The 18,089-nt window shown below is 41.1% G+C and overlaps 2 protein-coding genes across 3 annotated transcripts; one reads left to right on the top strand and one right to left on the bottom strand.

Annotated features, from left to right (window-relative positions):
- Positions 1-584: 584 nt before the first annotated feature.
- On the bottom strand, positions 585-9,516 carry tm9sf1 (transmembrane 9 superfamily member 1). Its single transcript, XM_085172604.1, has 10 exons — positions 9,368-9,516; positions 8,988-9,254; positions 7,655-7,866; positions 6,857-6,988; positions 5,638-5,760; positions 5,171-5,529; positions 4,155-4,309; positions 3,735-3,920; positions 2,102-2,375; positions 585-1,634 (listed from the first exon to the last, which is right to left on the bottom strand). Exons 3-10 carry the CDS (start codon positions 7,859-7,861, stop codon positions 1,241-1,243), a joined length of 1,830 nt encoding a protein of 609 aa, XP_085028730.1. The 5' UTR covers positions 7,862-7,866; positions 8,988-9,254; positions 9,368-9,516; the 3' UTR covers positions 585-1,240.
- A 93-nt stretch (positions 9,517-9,609) lies between these two features.
- fen1 (flap structure-specific endonuclease 1) lies at positions 9,610-17,559 on the top strand. Of its 2 annotated transcripts, none has more exons than XM_085172605.1 (12): positions 9,610-9,724; positions 10,146-10,240; positions 10,393-10,495; positions 10,876-10,978; positions 11,137-11,200; positions 11,532-11,641; positions 11,974-12,110; positions 12,365-12,431; positions 12,681-12,812; positions 12,906-13,057; positions 15,102-15,216; positions 15,459-17,559. In XM_085172605.1, exons 2-12 carry the CDS (start codon positions 10,159-10,161, stop codon positions 15,534-15,536), a joined length of 1,143 nt encoding a protein of 380 aa, XP_085028731.1. In that variant the 5' UTR covers positions 9,610-9,724; positions 10,146-10,158; the 3' UTR covers positions 15,537-17,559. The 2 variants fall into 2 exon arrangements, with proteins under 2 accessions (XP_085028731.1, XP_085028732.1); XM_085172606.1 differs by lacking the exon at positions 9,610-9,724 and adding an exon at positions 9,749-9,993.
- Positions 17,560-18,089: the final 530 nt, after the last annotated feature.

Below are 18,089 nucleotides of genomic sequence, written 5' to 3'. Positions count from 1 at the left end.
CTTATGGCAGATGGTTACCCCTCTCTGAATCTAGTTCTGCCAAACATTTCGTCCTCTTAAAGAATAGTTTTGCTCTTCCCGCAGTCACCAAGTACTTGCTCATAGGTGCTTGTCTGATTATTGGGGTTTTTCTCTTTTAACGTAGGCCTCTTACAGTACAAAAAGTCTTGAGGAAACAGTTGTGATAAAATGGAATTATGAGTTATGGATTGGCCTCTCCAGAGTACAGACCTCAACATGAAGGATTGTAGGATCATCTTGACAGAAAACTGGACACAAGGCAACCAAAATCCAAGAAAGAGCTTTGAAAATCGTTTGAGAAGCCTCGAGAGCTATTCCTGAAGACTTTTAAAGAAATTAGAAGATGGCTCAGTTCCAAGTACGTTTGCACTTTTCAAAATATTGCTGCAACCATTTCACACTTTTCTAAAAAGAAACTAGATTGCATGAGACTTTTGCATAGCACTATAGATTTTGAGGCTATATAGTATTTCTTAGGAGCTGGTGTGAGTATGAAGAAAGTTCTACTCAACAGTTGTGACAAAACAAGACTGAAGAGGGAAAAATCCAGAACACTGGCAGTATTGTATTAAAAAGAGTTTTACTGTAAAGACTATATTTACATCAGAACCAAAATCACAGTCAATGAAGACCACAGAATACAGTTACAATATTGCCCCCTTCACCACCAACTTCAATCTAAAAGGCATCATTCTTTTTATCCGCTGCAAGGCCATGTGGAGCTCAAACAGGCCAGTGCAAAACAATGCATTTATTAATAGCTCTTGCACAATAAGCCAAAACTACAGTACCATTCTGCTGGTCTCAGTAGGTAAAGTATATTGTGGAAAATTTAGGACATATAGCTCCAGCATAACTGTGATGGACCATGAAGCGGGAATCAGATGCTGCACAGTCTGAAAAAAAATCCATTCACTCACGTAGCAAATCCAACAATTTACCCATTTGTCCCTGATGGGAAGCAATCATCCCTTTGTGTTGAAATATCCCCTTTTATCATAAATCTATGCGATTCCAGCCCCAAACTCATCTGAGCTTTCACCAATCCAGCACGCTGTCCAAGTTTAACTATTAACCCATTTTAAATCAAGGAAAAGGCCCCTGTTTCTCCTCACTTTAATGCAACAGGTGTGTATGAGTGAAAAAGCAAAAGAGGAGAATGAAGATTGTCTTTGTGTGCTAAATGTCTGTTTTAAGTTGCGTGTTTCAAATTTAATTTCTAGTCCATCTTGAGGCTACGATAGATGTAGCGAATAAATGCCAATGAGGACCAGAAGGACACACTGCCCAGCATCAGGGAGAAGACCATCGCTGTGAGCAGGGAGTACCCAAAGAACTCAGTGCTTTGCACCAGGCCGCTCATAGAGGACCGGTTCCTGTAGTAGAAAACAGAGTAGACAAAGATGAAGATGCCGGTGGATCCCGTGCTCAGCACACTCCTCCACCACCATTGGTAGTCTTCGCCAGACAGCAGGAAGTAGGTCAGTGCCACAGAGATGCAGGCGCCCACAGACAGGAGAATGGCGAAGACACACAGCAGGATACCGTACAGTGTGTAGTGCTCTCTTCCCCAAACAGTGGCAAAGATGTAGTACAGCTCCACTGAGATGGCACTTAGGGAAAGATTGGATGGAAAACAGAGTTAAAAATCCAAAAATGAGAGGGAGTAATTCTAATAGTTTATTTTACGGAAGCCAATCAATCTAAATTCAGCTTCGATGTATACTTATGTAAATGGTGCATTAAAAAAAAGAAAGAAAAAAGAATGAAGTGCAACAGTTCCCAGATATTTTCCTGTTTAGTTTTAATTACAGGAACATTAGTGAATAGTGAGCAGTGATCTATAAAACATGTGAATGCAAATGAGATGACAATTTAAAAAAAAAATTCACTTTTGCAATAACTGCCTATTATCTTCCTAGGGTCTGGATGATGGGTTTCCCTTTAATAGTTCACAAGTCTGATGTTAATTACTTGTGAGTAAAACCATAAAGTGTTTTATTGTCACCTTTTCTAATCTCTGATCTATGACTACACTTCTACAAATCTCCCCTTGACTAAACACCTGAGGTCAGCTCACCTGAAGGGAAGGAAGCCGCCGATGGCCATGTGCACAATCGTATGTTTGTACCAGGGCTGAGTCGGGATCTGTCTGGGGATGTTACGGGTGCGGCACGGTGCCTGGAAGCTGCCAGCTCGGTTCTTTCCCACAATGCCACCAATGATTGTTAGCGGGAAGCCCACCAGCAACCAAGCGCCCAGCAGCAGGAGCACGGTGGTGGCCGGCAGAGCCTGAGTAGAGCCGCTCCACCAGTGGACAGAGTTCACTACACTCCACGTGAAGAACAGTGGAGCTGGAGGGATGAATAATCAAGTTAATAAAAGAGAAGCATCTAATAATCCATGTAATGTTTCCTTTGAGGGTTGCTAGAAAGCATTATGTCATAAGGAACGTGAACAAAATACTGCAAAGTGAACACAGATTCATGAATAAATAATTTACTGGGTGGATTGTACATTCAACTATTACAACTAAGTTACTTTTATTTACTTTGAGGGTTTTTAAGCTTATATTTAATAACATAGTTGTGAAAAACTGTGACAGAGTAGGTTAATGGCATTCAGCACAAAGCCCAACTGGGAAACAAACCAGAGATCGGCTGGTGAGACCATCTGTGCCCACATGGTGTATACCTTCACCATCAAGTCATCCCGCAAAATACTATCAAAATCAATTATATTGATTGTTTAAAACAATTTTGCAAAAGTTAAAAAAAGCACATGGAAACTGACCACATCCAAGTGCAGATATGAGAATGGAAATATCTCATTATCTAACTAAATCAGACATTAAGTCTTTAATCTTTAACCTGCCAGCTCCTTTGTAAATGGTCAACATGAGGTTTGAGTGCGGCAGATAACTGTTTCGCATTTCAAAAGTGTTGCTACTTGATAAAAGATACGGTATGGATGTTATGACTTCAGTTAAATATAATGAACTACGTTTTCTAGTAAAGAAACATGAATGCCAATAATGTAGGATTTTATTAACACCCCCCAGCTTTCTTAGAGGTTTTTTTGGGGAAAGGAAATGAAATCATGAATTGCTTTAAACATCAGAAATACAAACAATCCAATCTGCTATCTGAATATATTCATGAATAAATTCACAATTAATTTGAAAAATGGTTTCAGGAAAATGCTGTAGATTATGTTTAGAGCTGCAAGTACACACCTGACGTTATGCTAATTTCACTAACTCGTCCTTCTTTATCCAGGAGGCCGAAAAACACGCACACTAACCGCACAGCCTTTGATGAGAAACTGACACGTGAACATGTGCTTTTAATAATAATAATGGATTGGATTTATATAGCGCTTTTCAAGGCACCCAAAGCGCTTTACAATACCACTATTCATTCACTCTCACATTCACACACTGGTGGAGGCAAGCTACGGTTGTAGCCACAGCTGCCCTGGGGCAGACAGAAGCGAGGCTGTCAGTCTGCCCCAGGGCAGTGAGGCTGGGCAGGGAAGCGAGGCTATCACGCCTCCTCTGGCCAACACCAGTAGGCGGTAGGGTAAAGTGTCAACGACCAGGACAGAGAGCCCGGGGATCGAACCGGCAACCTTCTGGTTACAGATACGCTTCCCAACCCCCTGAGCCACGGTCGCCCCGGTTTAAATGCCAGGTCGCTTCCATTTTCACTTACCGGAGAAGAGAGATGATGTGAGGATGATGTTCCACACCCAGCGCTGGCCGTTGATCTGTGTGTAGAAACTGCATGAGACGTAGCCTGACACACAGCTGGTCAGAGCATACAGGACGATGGATGCTGAATTGATGGCGCCATGGCGGTGCACATTGAACATTCCCAGCAATGCCATGAGGATTATCGCTAAAGCAAACAAAGGACATATTTAGGTGATTATCACATGCCCTTTATGTATATACAAGTTTCAGGTTTTCCCTTTTACTCTAATGCTTGGGACAAAGACTGTTGTTATGGGGTAGAGGTGCTCAGAAAACCAGAATGCTCAATTTCAAAGGGAACAAAAAAAACAAGACACCGCACTGGGATTTAACAGGCCAGTGTTTCATTGTGTTTGTGAATTTGAGAGTCAATACTCACCTGTGGCAAGGGTAAGGAACTGAGCCCCAACTCCCAGCACAGCACAGAGCAAGCTTTTGAAAGGAGGAAACCTAAATACATCAGTATGGATGATTTTCCAACCATTGTCTCCTTGGTCCAGATCGTCGCAGCCACCCTCCTCTTCCACATTGTACCTGAAGGTGAAAGCAAAGTATTTTTATGACTGGGAGAACCAAAACGAGAGCAAGAAAAGTCTCTGCTATATTTACAGGTCCAGGAATTGCATACAATTTTGCACATTTAGGCCAAAAAGAAACTACATTAAGGACTAAACTTCAAATTAAAGCTTTTATTTAAACATAGTAGTAAAATGAGAGCTTGGAGACAGAAAAAAACAACAAAAGCCCTTAAAGTGTTCAACAGATAAAAGGATATAAAATAAAGAAAAGGAAAATCTCAGATTTTTCTGCACACACATCTCCTGGTTTTACAGAAAATGGTCTGAAAAAGAGAATATCCAGTAAGTTGCTCATTGCTTTGCTTTGAGCTGGCAGGAAGGCAACAGTATCTCAAATAACCACTTGTCGCAACCAACGTAGAAGAGCATCTGAATAAAAAACATGTCCACCTTGAAGCAGATGGGCGTAAAGCAGCAGAACTCCCTTGTGCTACTCCTGTCAGCCAAGAACAGGAAACTGGGGCTACAATCTCAATCAGCTTACCAAAGTCTGATATGAGAAGACTAGAAAAACTGTCTGGCCTTTTGATTTTGGTGTTAACAACGTAAAAGCATGCCTTATATCAACAAATCAGGCTGGTAGTGGTGGTGTAATGCTGTGGGAGATACTTTCTTGGTCCACTTTGGCCTCCTACAGTATTGTGCCCAAGGGTTCTTTGGCAGGCAGACTGAAGCAGCTGGGAATTGCACCTCCAACCTTCTGTGCTCAGCCAACCCATTATTAAACCACATTAAAGGCACAAAGAGACCTGACATTTTGTTTTGTCTTTTATATTCAAGCAATGCATTATTCACTGTCTTTGCATCACTTACTCACCTAGCAAAGTCATTCTTAAGGACTCTCATGAGAATGATGATGACGAAGCCAAGAAGCAGCACCACCAGCACCAGTGAGTTGATGATGGACAGCCAGTGGATCTCCAGTGTTTTGGGGAAGAACGAGTAGTCTCTGAGGCGCTCGGCTCTCCGGGAATAGGGCAGAGATGATTCAAACCAGTGCACGCTGTAGGTATGGGTCACCGTCAGGCTGCCTCCGCCTACTCCGACACCCCCCACTGCTGCACCTGCCCCCTCCTCTAAGGGAACAGGCTTAACATCTTTTACTGAGACATTGGCGAAGATCACATAGTCGCCGTTGTACTCAATGTTGAAATCCAGGTGAGTCCACAAACCCACCTGATAGAACAGAAAAGAGGCAGGAGGAGTTTAGAAGTAGGAGGAATGATGCTTAGCTTGGTTTACCAAAAGCTTAGCATATCAATAAAACATTTCTATAGTTTCTACCTTGTGGCTGTGAGGCAGGAAACCACTCTCCTCTATGTATCCTACAAAACCCCAAATTGGAATATCGTCCAAGACAAATTCAAAGTAGTACAGCTCCTCAATGGCCTCACGAAGCTCGTCCACCTACCAAGGAAAAAAACAAGCACCAACAGTTAACAGATGACATATTTTAAGCAGTAGTCGTTGTCATTGTTTGTTCTAATATGATGAGATCACTGTTTTTTGTCCTTGTCGATATACATGGTCTAGAAATAGTGTCTCTGTATGTTGCTATTAACTTGTATGTAACATTAACTTGGCAGAGAGTCTACAGATGGAAATTAGGCAAGGGCTATAATCTGGCACATTTACATTTGTTAAAATATTCATTAATATGTATTGTTCCTCTTTTTTTTATTAGAACAAGGTTGTGGCCTCACATAATGAAACAGCTGTGCTAAAGTTGTATAGATGTTTATATGTGAAACTGCTATTTTACAACCTCCAAGGTTCAGCATACAACAAAGTACAGGTGTAACAGCAAATATCAAGAGGGATTAGATCCTGATACGGATACATGTATCCAAGGTAACAAAGGATGAAAGACTTCCATGAAATGCAAAAAACCCCAAACCAGCTCCAAAAGTTTTAGTTTTATTATCTTATCCAGGAAAAGAAAAAATAACTGCTACAGACCAGCAGATCTAAAAAGGAAATCCGTTTGCACATAATTTCTGGCCACTTTGAGAATTGCCTTGATTTCCATTAAACAAGGTCCAGGAAACATTCTTCAGAGATTTTGAGCACAGTCAATGCCATGTTTATTTAAGCTTTGTGACATGGTTTGTTAACCTCCTTGAAGCAGAAGATGGTACACGGAGGTGGTCAGCCAGTTCTGACTCATCAGACCAGGAAACATTTCTCCAGTCTTTGGTGAGCCTGTGTGAACTGTAGCCTCTGCTGTCCTGACAGGTGCTGTAGCCCATCCAGTCTACTGTCATTTTATATCTCTTTTGCATACCTTGGTTGTAGAAGCCATTTTTGGGTTAATACCCCATGTTGCCGCTAGAGGTCACCTTTTTCAGTTTTCCATATGGGAAACTCGAGTTGAAGAGTAGAATAGCATTTTTGTTTCATTTGTAAGCGGTGCTGGTCAAAGCTTTCAATGTTTGCAGTTTATTACCAACCAGTTTTCTGATGTTAAGCATGTTAACTATTACAAATTTACTCATGTAAATACCTGTTTTTCTGAAAGAGTGAGCTGGCAGAGAATTGTTTTCTCCACGTTCTTTTTGAAGCGGATGTTATATAAAGACTCAGCCATTCTGTCACCATCCAGCACTTCTCCCAGGCTCAGAGATTTATGATGCACCTGATGAAAGAAGTATTAGCATTTAATATACAGGATGTTTAAAAAAAAAGTGCCATATTAGTTGATCATAATTCTGAGAGCAGTTATTTTAAAACTACCAGCTAAATAAAAATCAATACAATGTTACTCCTGCCTTTAAAATGCAGGCTAAACTGCTACCAACAGAATCAAACTTCCAATAATGACTTTTCCCTTAAACCTGTGAGCCATTAAAGAAACTATCAACTTAAAGAAAAAGCTTGTGTTTTGGTGGAATGTGTGAATTCCTAACAGCAAATCAGTTACACAAAATTATTATTATTATTACTCTTATGTTTCAAGATGTCATTTTCTTTATCACATTTTTACAAGAAAATGCTATGACCTTTCTATAAAAAAGACACTTCTTTACTCAACATGAATTAATACGCGTTTCCAGATTTTTTGGTTGGGAGTAACACTTCACCTCAATATCACATCCTCACGTAGAAACAAACAGATATGGGATAAAATATAACATAGTAAAGTCTTTTCTTTGGACTCTGAGATAAAAATATGTTCACAGGAACTGGAGATGTAAGCCCTGAGATTTAGATATTATCATTACACTCTCATCTACATGTCTCCAGTTCCTCTGTTTTGTTACAACAGACCAACACCACGCAGTGACACAGAACTAACACTGACCTTCTCCGGCCTGCAAACAGGCAATGTGTAATAGTGATATGTCTCCTGGGGGTTATGATAAGGGCCCACTTTGTTGACATAAAGAGTCACATTGTCTCCAATCTTGTAGCCAAAAGCCCAGCCTAAGAACAAGAACAGGATCAAGACAGAGTGCAGCACCATCATCCTCTGACAGCCACCTGACGTGCGTCCTGTTCCACGACACATGGCCCCTGTTGAAAACACGACAGCTTATCAGTTCAGGTTCATTTTAAGCTAGCCTGTCTCTCACTTTTGTGCACTTCAAATGTGGCACATAATTATCTTAATGCAGAGAGGTAGAACTGCACAATTTTATGCAACGTCATTCCTGCGATGCTTCAACAAACACAGCAGAAAATGATGAAACTGGCTCAAACACAGATGCTGTGTAACCACAGTGAATTGCAATGCATTTCATCAGTTTCATCAGCCCAAAAGAGGGTTTGGAATCAAATAAGCACCGTCAATTTCTGTATGTTGGAGTTTACAAGAGAAAAAAAAAAAGTAACATTGCTCAGAGCTTCAGTTTTCATCCAGGTGCAGAGTTTCAGAGTTGCTTTCAATTTCAAAGTATATTAGACAAACATTAGTGTTCATGGTATGCTTAACTTGCATATGAACATGTATTAAGTTTGTGTTGGAATGGTGACGCATTATGATACAATGCCACACCTCTCCTTTCATTTCCATACTCTACAAAGCACACAAATGTGTCCCTATCAACTACATTTCCTGAAAAACCACAATTCTCACATTTTTTATGCAAGTGATAGAAAGAGAACTTCAGAAGGGCGACCTAAAGTTATTGCTGATGTGGCATTAGTGTTGAATTTCACAGCAATGCAAATTTGGTCTGAGTGGTAAAGTTGCAATGCCTTTGACATACGCCAGATCACTTTTTGATCGTCCCCTGTGATGAACTAAAGAGTAGCGTCACAGCTCTATGCACATCTGAACTTTTTACTAATTACAGGACGACATAAGAAGCCCATAAAGTATTTAGAAAGACTCAAGCCAAAAGAGTTAAATCAGTTGAATGAATAATAGCAGCAAACAGGCAGAAATGCCTCACACAGTGAGATAAGTAATAGTATATACAAGAACTGTAATAAGCAAGAGCAAGGTCGCAACACTACAAGTTCTGTCCTGTTTCTGTGGTCAGCAGCACGCTTATAATCAAAGGGGGCCTCCTTAATTTAGGTAAGGCAAGCGATTCATCCACATCAACACTGTTTAACTCCAAATAAGCACATGCTTGCTAAAAAAAAAAGAAAAAAAGACTACAACAACGAAATCACCACAGTCGATCTACCGTTCTCTCCGTCGTCAGTCCCGATGCTCCAGATCCAACAAAATCTGTCTGTCCGCCGGCTTCCTTGGACTTCAGGCCCGAGTAGGCTGCTCTCTTCTCCGCTACACTGGAGCTCAGTGTGAAAATTCAGCCTTACAGCCGAGCATCTTGGAAATTCTTGATACTTTGTGTAAACGTAATATCACTACCTTCATATCCGGGTACACTGAGTACTTTTATTCACACATGGGCCAGTGTGGAAGAAGAAGAGCTCCGACTCCACGTCACCTTACAAAATAAAAATAACGACGACTCGGCTGAGTTTTCCGGATTGGGCGGGGAAACAAGAATACACCTGAAATGTTACCGGTTAATCCCAGCCGGTGACAAATTTCACTCACAAGCAATGTAAAATAAACGTGGAGTATTTACGGTCTTTAACGCCTCTGGAAATGATGAACTAAAAGGTAGGAGTTCGCAGCTTCCGACGGTGTTATTTTTCCCCCTTTTTCCAATAAACCGGATTTCCTTCAACGGTAAACAACCAATCAGTGCCTTCGCGGGTCTTCCGTGTCGGAACTCAGGCCTGATTAATAAACCCTGCACTATCGATGCACGGGTTTTAGGAGTACCTGGAAGTGCGGCGCTCGATAGATCGATAGAAAATGCCTGCTATTTGATTTCCCGCGAAACAGCCACAGTTCCTCGCGCTCTAGGACGTGGAGTAGCTGCACGAGCTGAGGCGTTTTACTAAATTGGTGAGTCCGTTGTAAATGTTAACATTATATAACCTGAAAGCTAGCTTTGATAATAGATGGCTGCATCCTATGGCATTTTCATTGAGGTCAGCTGGTACACACTAGTAGATCAAAGCCAGGACACATTTCTGCTCTCCAGTTTGCTTACATGAACCCGTCGATTTAAAGATCATTGTAAATTCACAAACCTGGCACACACATTGCTGAGAGATAACAAAAGACGCGGAGCTCGTCTTTTAATTGACACAAAGCCTCCGTTAAAAAAAAAGGTTCGTATTTGTAAATGACTTGTACTGTGACCTCATTGTTTTCTCAAGCTTCTGCAGACCTGTACCAGTGATGGGGCCTTTGTGAAATGCAGCTGGGATGGAAATGACACAGCATGTTAATCCAAGAGCTTCACTCTCTCTCTTGTTCTCAGATTTTCTGACACAATGGGAATACACGGACTTGCCAAGCTAATTGCTGACCAGGCCCCTGGTGCCATTAAAGAGCAAGACATAAAGAACTTCTTTGGTAACTGTTCCAGAATACACTCCTTATACATAAGTGATGCTTGAGTGTCGGTCTACCCTCAGTTTTTTGTAACATACAGTCTGTATGATGCATGATGGAATGCTAACTCTTTATGTCATTGTTGAACAAGCACCTCTTTTCACCTTCTGTAGGCAGGAAAATTGCTATTGATGCCTCTATGTGCATCTACCAGTTTCTGATTGCTGTGCGACAGGATGGTAACGTTCTACAGAACGAAGATGGAGAGACAACAAGGTACTGCTGCAACAATAAACATTTAAAATTGAATAAGAAGACCTAATTGTAGATCTTTTGCAGATGCAGTAGTTCCTCTGTTGAAACTTAGATACTAACCCCATGTTTGCCTACTGGTGGTGGTCAGAGGGCCCGGTGGCGCCTGTGTCCGGCAGCCTCGCCTCTGTCAGTGCGCCCCAGGGCAGCTGTGGCTACAATGTAGCTTGCCATCGCCAGTGTGTGAATGTGTGTGTGAATGGGTGAATGACTGAATGTAGTGTAAAGCGCTTTGGGGTCCTTAAGGACTAGAAAAGCGCTATACAAATGCAGGCCATTTTAGTGATTTGTAGCTCAGGTCTGAACACACAAGAATGATATTTGCCTTTACTCCTTTCTTCAAGCCACCTAATGGGAATGTTCTACCGCACCATCCGCATGTTGGAACATGGAATCAAACCTGCGTATGTGTTTGACGGCAAGCCCCCACAGCTCAAGTCAGCAGAGGTGAGTAAGGATTTCCTCTGCTCCTCACCCATCTGCAAATGGAAACATTTGTTTTCAGTGCAGTGGATTTCTGTCACTCATTTATGTCAGCAACTCCTTACGTGCTCCGTTTCATACTGACAGCTCTCTCTTATTCTGCTTGTGTCTTCATCTTTTAGCTTGAGAAAAGAGGGGAGAGGAGAGCCGAAGCTGAGAAGATGCTTGCCCAGGCCCAAGAAATTGGTAAAGACTTTTGGGGGGGGTGTTGGTCAAAGAGTTTAAAGTCAGCATGGTTTGTTGGAAGTTGCTAGTTTTTAAACCAAACTTGAACTTAGACTATATCACAAGTATTATGGGAAAGTCTGTGAACATGTTTTCCTTTGGGCATGAAAGTCTACCGTAATTGTCGGGCTACTTTTTGCACAAGCTTTGAACCCTGCGACTTTTAGTCAGGTGCGACTAATGTATATACAAAACAGGATTTTCCCCTGATTTTAGCTCGTGCGGCTAATATTCAGGTGCGCTTTGTAGTCTGGAAAATACAGTAATTGGATTTTATTCTCTCTCAAACCAGGGGAGCAAGAGAACATTGACAAGTTCACTAAGCGTCTGGTTAAAGTCACCAAGCAGCATAATGATGAGTGTAAGAAGCTCCTGACCCTGATGGGAGTGCCTTACATTGAGGTGAGATTTCTATTTCTACACATTTTTGTGGCATCAAGAATATTTCCACACTTATTACACAGTTTGGAGACGTCCCTCCCATGAATGATTTGTGTTTTAGTGTTTTTACAATATTACAGGCTTCTTATCCTCTTACCCATACCAAGTTACAGTTACAGTCCAGCTGGGGTCAATCACAGAGAAAGACAGAAATGTAATGAAATTATGCCTAAAGCTTAAAAATATACATGAATTGGGATTCCACAGTGCAGTTTTTGAGGTAGTTGCATTAAGACAGATTGTGTGTATCATTCTGTTAGATGTAATTTTATTTATTTTTCATTTCCTTAAAGGCTCCATGTGAAGCTGAGGCCAGCTGTGCTGCTCTGGTTAAAGCAGGGAAGGTGTTTGCCACGGCAACAGAGGATATGGACGGGCTGACCTTTGGGACAAACATCCTTCTCAGACATCTCACGGCCAGTGAAGCAAAGTATGAACTGGCATCGCCTTTGATAGAGATATTAGCAGAGTGGAAATGACTTAAAGCTGTTGCCTTAATTCTACATCAGATTTATGTTTACCATATTAATATATGTGTATATGAGATGGTTTAAATGAATAAGTTCACGCTTAAAATTCATAAATTTGAACCAAGTTTCGAGGTTTTAGGATTTGGTATTTTGATACCCACTATAGCAGCATAAATAGTAGTCATTAACTATAAGCTGTTCATTATTGTTTCAGGAAACTTCCTATTCAAGAGTTCCACTTCAATCGCATCCTGCAGGACATCGGCCTGTCCAATGAACAGGTACATTTTTTTTTCCCTGACTTTTACAAAAGTTTATATAAATAAGTTTCTCTTCAAATCTGAAGCACTTCCCGTGCTTCTCTCATGATGACACAACTATCACCTGGTGCGTGTCACCATCCTGTGCTGTTTGTTCAAAGATATGTGGTGGTACTCTCCTGGCTATCAGATGTTTGTGCTGTGGAGCTTTAAACACAACATTAATCTCAGTCTTTCTTGCCATTTCCTCCTTTCCGTACTCCACCCCAGTTCATTGACCTGTGTATTCTGTTGGGCTGTGACTACTGCGGCACTATCAAGGGGATCGGCCCAAAGAGAGCAATCGACCTCATCAAACAGCACGGCAGCATCGAAGAGATTCTAGAGAACATTGATTCCAATGTAAGTTAAAGGTTGCTGTAGTCTGTAGTGCAGGTCAGCTGAGCGAGGTGCTGGTTCTGATTCTGTGTGTGCGCAATGCTTGTCTTTATGCAGAAGCACCCTGCTCCAGAAGACTGGCTGTACAAAGAAGCCAGGGGTTTGTTTTTGAAGCCAGAAGTGGTGGATTGTTCTACAGTGGAGCTGAAGTGGAACGAGCCGGATGAGGAAGGACTGATCCAGTTCATGTGCGAAGAGAAACAGTTCAGGTGAACTAAATATTGACTCATTCTTATCTTCTGCTTTACCTATTTACTTAGTTTGACTGAGATGATCTGTTGTTGCTGTGACTTTGACTACACACACTTTTTGTTTAATGTTTGACCACTAGGTGGCACTGTTGTCTCTGTACATGAAGTGTTTCTGGCATCTTTTGCGTTCAATGGTTGATCATCTGCCTCCATCCAATCCTATCGTCCTCCTGTCAGACAAACCCTGCGCATGTCCTCCTTTACTACAAACCGGATTCCAAAAAAGTTGGGACACCAAACAAATTGTGAATAAAAACTAAATGCAATGATGTGGAGATGGCAAATGTCAATATTTTATTCAGAATAGAACATAAACCACGGAACAAAAGTTTAAACTGAGAAAATGTATCATTTTAAGGGGAAAATATGGTGATTCAAAATATCATGGTGTCAACAAATCCCAAAAAAGTTGGGACAAGGCCATTTTCACCACTGTGTGGCATCTCCCCTTCTTCTTACAACACTCAACAGACGTCTGGGGACCGAGGAGACCAGTTTCTCAAGTTTAGAAATAGGAATGCTCTCCCATTCTTGTCTAATACAGGCCTCTAACTGTTCAATCGTCTTGGGCCTTCTTTGTCGCACCTTCCTCTTTATGATGCGCCAAATGTTCTCTATAGGTGAAAGATCTGGACTGCAGACTGGCCATTTCAGTACCCGGATCCTTCTCCTACGCAGCCATGATGTTGTGACTGATGCAGAATATGGTCTGGCATTATCTTGTTGAAAAATGCAGGGTCTTCCCTGAAAGAGATGACGTCTGGATGGGAGCATATGTTGTTCTAGAACCTGAATATATTTTTCTGCATTGATGGTGCCTTTCCAGGCATGCAAGCTGCCCATGCCACACGCACTCATGCAACCCCATACCATCAGAGATGCAGACTTCTGAACTCAGCGTTGATAACAACTTGGGTTGTCCTTGTCCTCTTTGGTCCGGATGACATAGCGTCCCACATTCACAAAAAGAACTTCAAATCGTGACTCGTCTGACCACAGAACAGTCTTCCATTTTGCCACACTCCATTTTAAATGATCCCTGGTCCAGTGAAAACGCCTGAGCTTGTGGATCTTACTTAGAAATGGCTTCTTCTTTGCACTGTAGAGTTTCAGCTCGCAATGGTGGATGGCACGGTGGATTGTGCTCACTGACAATGGTTTCTGGAAGTATTCCTGAGCCCATTCTGTGATTTCCTTTACAGTAGCATTCCTGTTTGTGGTGCAGTGTCGTTTAAGGGCCCGGAGATCACGGGCATCCAGTATGGGTTTACGCCCTTGACCCTTACGCACAGAGATTTTTCCAGATTCTCTGAATCTTCGGATGATGTTATGCACAGTTGATGACGATAACTGCAAAGTCTTTGCAATTTTTCGCTGGGTAACACCTTTCTGATATTGCTCCACTATCTTTCTGCGCAACATTGTGGGAATTGGTGATCCTCTACCCATCTTGGCTTCTGAGAGACACTGCCACTCTGAGAAGCTCTTTTTATACCCAGTCATGTTGCCAATTAACCTAATTAGTGTTAATTGGTCTCCCAGCTCTTCGTTATGCTCAAATTTACTTTTTCCAGCCTCTTATTGCTACTTGTCCCAACTTTTTTGGGATTTGTTGACACCGTGGAATTTTGAATCAACATATTTTTCCTTTAAAATGATACATTTTCTCAGTTTAAACTTTTGTTCCGTGGTTTATGTCCTATTCTGAATAAAATATTGACATTTGCCATCTCCACATCATTGCATTCAGTTTTTATTCACAATTTGTTTAGTGTCCCAACTTTTTTTGGAATCCGGTTTGTACATCTATGAACCTCCTCTGTGCTTCTCCTCTTTTCCTCCTGCCTGACGCCTCCACTTCTTTAAAAAAAGAAAAAGATATTTGATGTACAGTGTGTTCATCTTGCAGGTTTATACATTTTTTTTTGCCTGTTAAATATGTGAACGAACATGATCATAGGATAAAGTGTAGCTTTTATTTATTTTGTGTATGTGTGTGCAGTGAGGACAGGATCCGCAACGGCTGTAAGAAGATTGTGAAGAGCCGACAGGGCAGCACGCAGGGACGTTTGGACTCTTTCTTCACTGTCACCGGGTCTCTGTCGTCCAAGCGAAAGGTACATGTCAGAAAACTATGTTACTGAGTGTGTGTTCCTTTTTTTTTTTTTGGGGGGGGGGGGTTGTTTTTCTTTGTCTTATATCATTTCTAGTTCTCTTGTAACTATAAAAAGCAGGCAGAAGTGTTTGACTGACATATTTAATTTAGATCTCGTTATAAAAACAGGAAACTGCTGCTGTAAAGACTCATTTCTTTTCTTAGTCCTGACACTTTCTATATTGCTTTCTTTGTCTTTGTCAGGAACCTGAGATTAAAGGATCAGCAAAGAAAAAGCAGAAAACTGGAGCCACACCAGGCAAATTTAAGAAAGCCAAATAGACTGAATGTATCCATAAATTAATCTGAGATGTTATTGTGATGAGTGATGTTTGGAGTTAAGACAAAAGGAAACTGCTACTGTTACTTTTTTGTAACTTTCTGTTGTATCAGCTAACGAAACTTGAGCTAGCTGTATTTTAATGAGTGTTGGACATTTTTATTTCAAGTGTTGGAAATAAAAACATTTTTTTTGTAAAGATCCTCATTTGTTGCCCTTTAACAGTACTGTGCAAAAGCCTGAAACCTCCCCTCTTATCTCTATACTTTGCTACCAATGAGCTAGCCAATAGTTCTCCAGACTTCCCTAATGTCTTGCAAAGTTTTGTTTTTTTTTGTCCTCTCACTTTCAGTCTACTCCTTGCATCCAACCACCAGGCAACATGGCAAACGACTAATTTCAAACTTTGCAACAAGGTGATTTCCAAAAAAAATGCTGTTCTATGGCCATGATACAAAGAGCTATTAGGCAAAAATCTGGCATGGTTCATCCATCGACGAAGTGTCATCAGAAATTGACTCCGGGAGAAAAGGATAAGCTCTGCCAAATTACAGATGGCAATAGGTCTGATGGAGTGATGCCACCAAATTTCCAATTTTTGGTTTAAGTATAATCCAGCAGTGAGTGTCCATATCTGTACACATCTGTAATACATGGTGATGGCCCTGTTATGGTTTGGTCTATTTTAGCCAGTGGTGTTGGGGATCTTGTTAGAATTGGCAGAATTATGAATGCAGAAACTTAATGTCAGATTTTGATTAACCATGTAGTTGCATCTGAAAAGCATCAGATTGTCAAATCTTAATTTTTCAGCATGACAATGATCCCAAACACACTGCCAATGCATTAAAACACTACTGGCCAAAAGTTTTAGACCACCCCAATGTTTCTAGTTATTTATTGCAGTTCAGGTCATACAAGTCCAATTAATAACTTGAAATGGTATAAAGGTAAGTGGACTGCCAAAAGGGAAAAAGAAAAGGTTATCTAAGATTAGCTAAAACTGAAAAATAATGTACATTTCAGAGTTATAAAAAATGCCTTTTCAGGGAGCACAACATTTTAAGCTGATCTGTAGCAGTGGAGGTTGATCAAGCCTTGAAAGCTGGTGCTATTAATTCCTACAAGTGTTCCAACTTTTCTGGATTACTCACCCCCTCTGTCTGCAGAAAAGCAGTGTTGGAACACACTGTGGTAGTACCATACCCTCGTGAACATCAGTTCAACAGTGTTTTACTGCAGAAAGTAGTGAGTTACAAAAAAAAATGTCAAGAAATAGGCAACTAACAATAGAATTCAAGCTTCAAGCACAAGTTAATAGAGGTCATAGTAAGCAAGTCTCAGCTCAACTGCGAAGAGAAGACTTTGAGCTGCAGGTTTGACAGGACGAGTTGCGGCAAGAAAGCCATTGCTAAGAATAAGACAAAGATGCTTTTCTGGGCCATGAAACACCGCCACTGGACTAATGAAGACCTGACTGGACTGATGAATCAAAATTTGAAATCTTCGGTTCATCACGCAGGGTCTTTGTACGCTGTCGAATAGGCGAAAGGATGATTCCACAGTGTGTCGCATCAAGTGTCAAACATGGAGGAGGAAGTGTGATCATCTGGAGTTGTTTGGCTGGATCCAGGGTTGGTGAATTGTACATGAGAGGTGCAGACACTCGGAGGCAAAACGTGAACTCAAAAGTTACGAAACTGAGAATCCAAAAATAAACTCAGGCAGACAGACAGAACACACAACACGGATGCAGAGAAACACAGGGCTTAAATACACAGAGGGAGCAATCGGGGAATGGGTAACAGGAGGGAAACACAGCTGGGGCAAATCAGCAAAACCAGATACATTAACATAAGACATGGACCTTCAAAGTAAAACAGGAAACATAACACAGAGGCGCAGACTTGACACAGGGATACAGCAACTATGGAACAGAACAGAACACCAGAACACTAACAAAACCCACACAGAAAACCTAAACTAAGATTAAACCTATAACCCATAAGGCAAAGCTAGAATAATTCAATTCAATTCAATTCAATTTTATTTATATAGCGCCAAATCACAACAAATGTCGCCTCAAGGCGCTTCAGAATAATGAAAAAAACAAAATCAAAGAACCAATAAAAGACAAAACACTGGGTCAACGGCCCAGGCACCCTAACAAGGGGCGCCATTCAGTGGATTCAAACCCCCGACCTTCTGATTATGGGGCGACCACTCTACCCTACTGCTCTATCCCTGCTTTTTGTGTTGCTCGGCTGGTCAATTTATGTTATATAGCACTTTAAAACCACCGCAGCTGGCCCCAAGTGCTTTAGAGACAGGCATATTTACATTCCAGGACTCTTAAAAAAGCAAGAAAGGTTTGTTTTATTGTGAATTATTATGGAGTTCTCAGTGATTTAGTGGTGATTAAAATGTGTCCAGAATTTGGCAAATTGATGACGATTTATTTCAGAAATCATGACACACATAAGATGTCTTTATAAGTTAAAAGTAATGGTATTGGTATTGGCAATACTGGACCTCTGCTTGGTATCAGATCAATA

The sequence above is a fragment of the Neolamprologus multifasciatus genome, chromosome 9 (assembly GCF_963576455.1).
Source record: "Neolamprologus multifasciatus chromosome 9, fNeoMul1.2, whole genome shotgun sequence".
NCBI classification, from domain to species: Eukaryota; Metazoa; Chordata; class Actinopteri; order Cichliformes; family Cichlidae; genus Neolamprologus; species Neolamprologus multifasciatus.
Note: the sequence above shows the minus strand (reverse complement) of the source record. Positions and strands in the feature narration are given on the sequence as shown.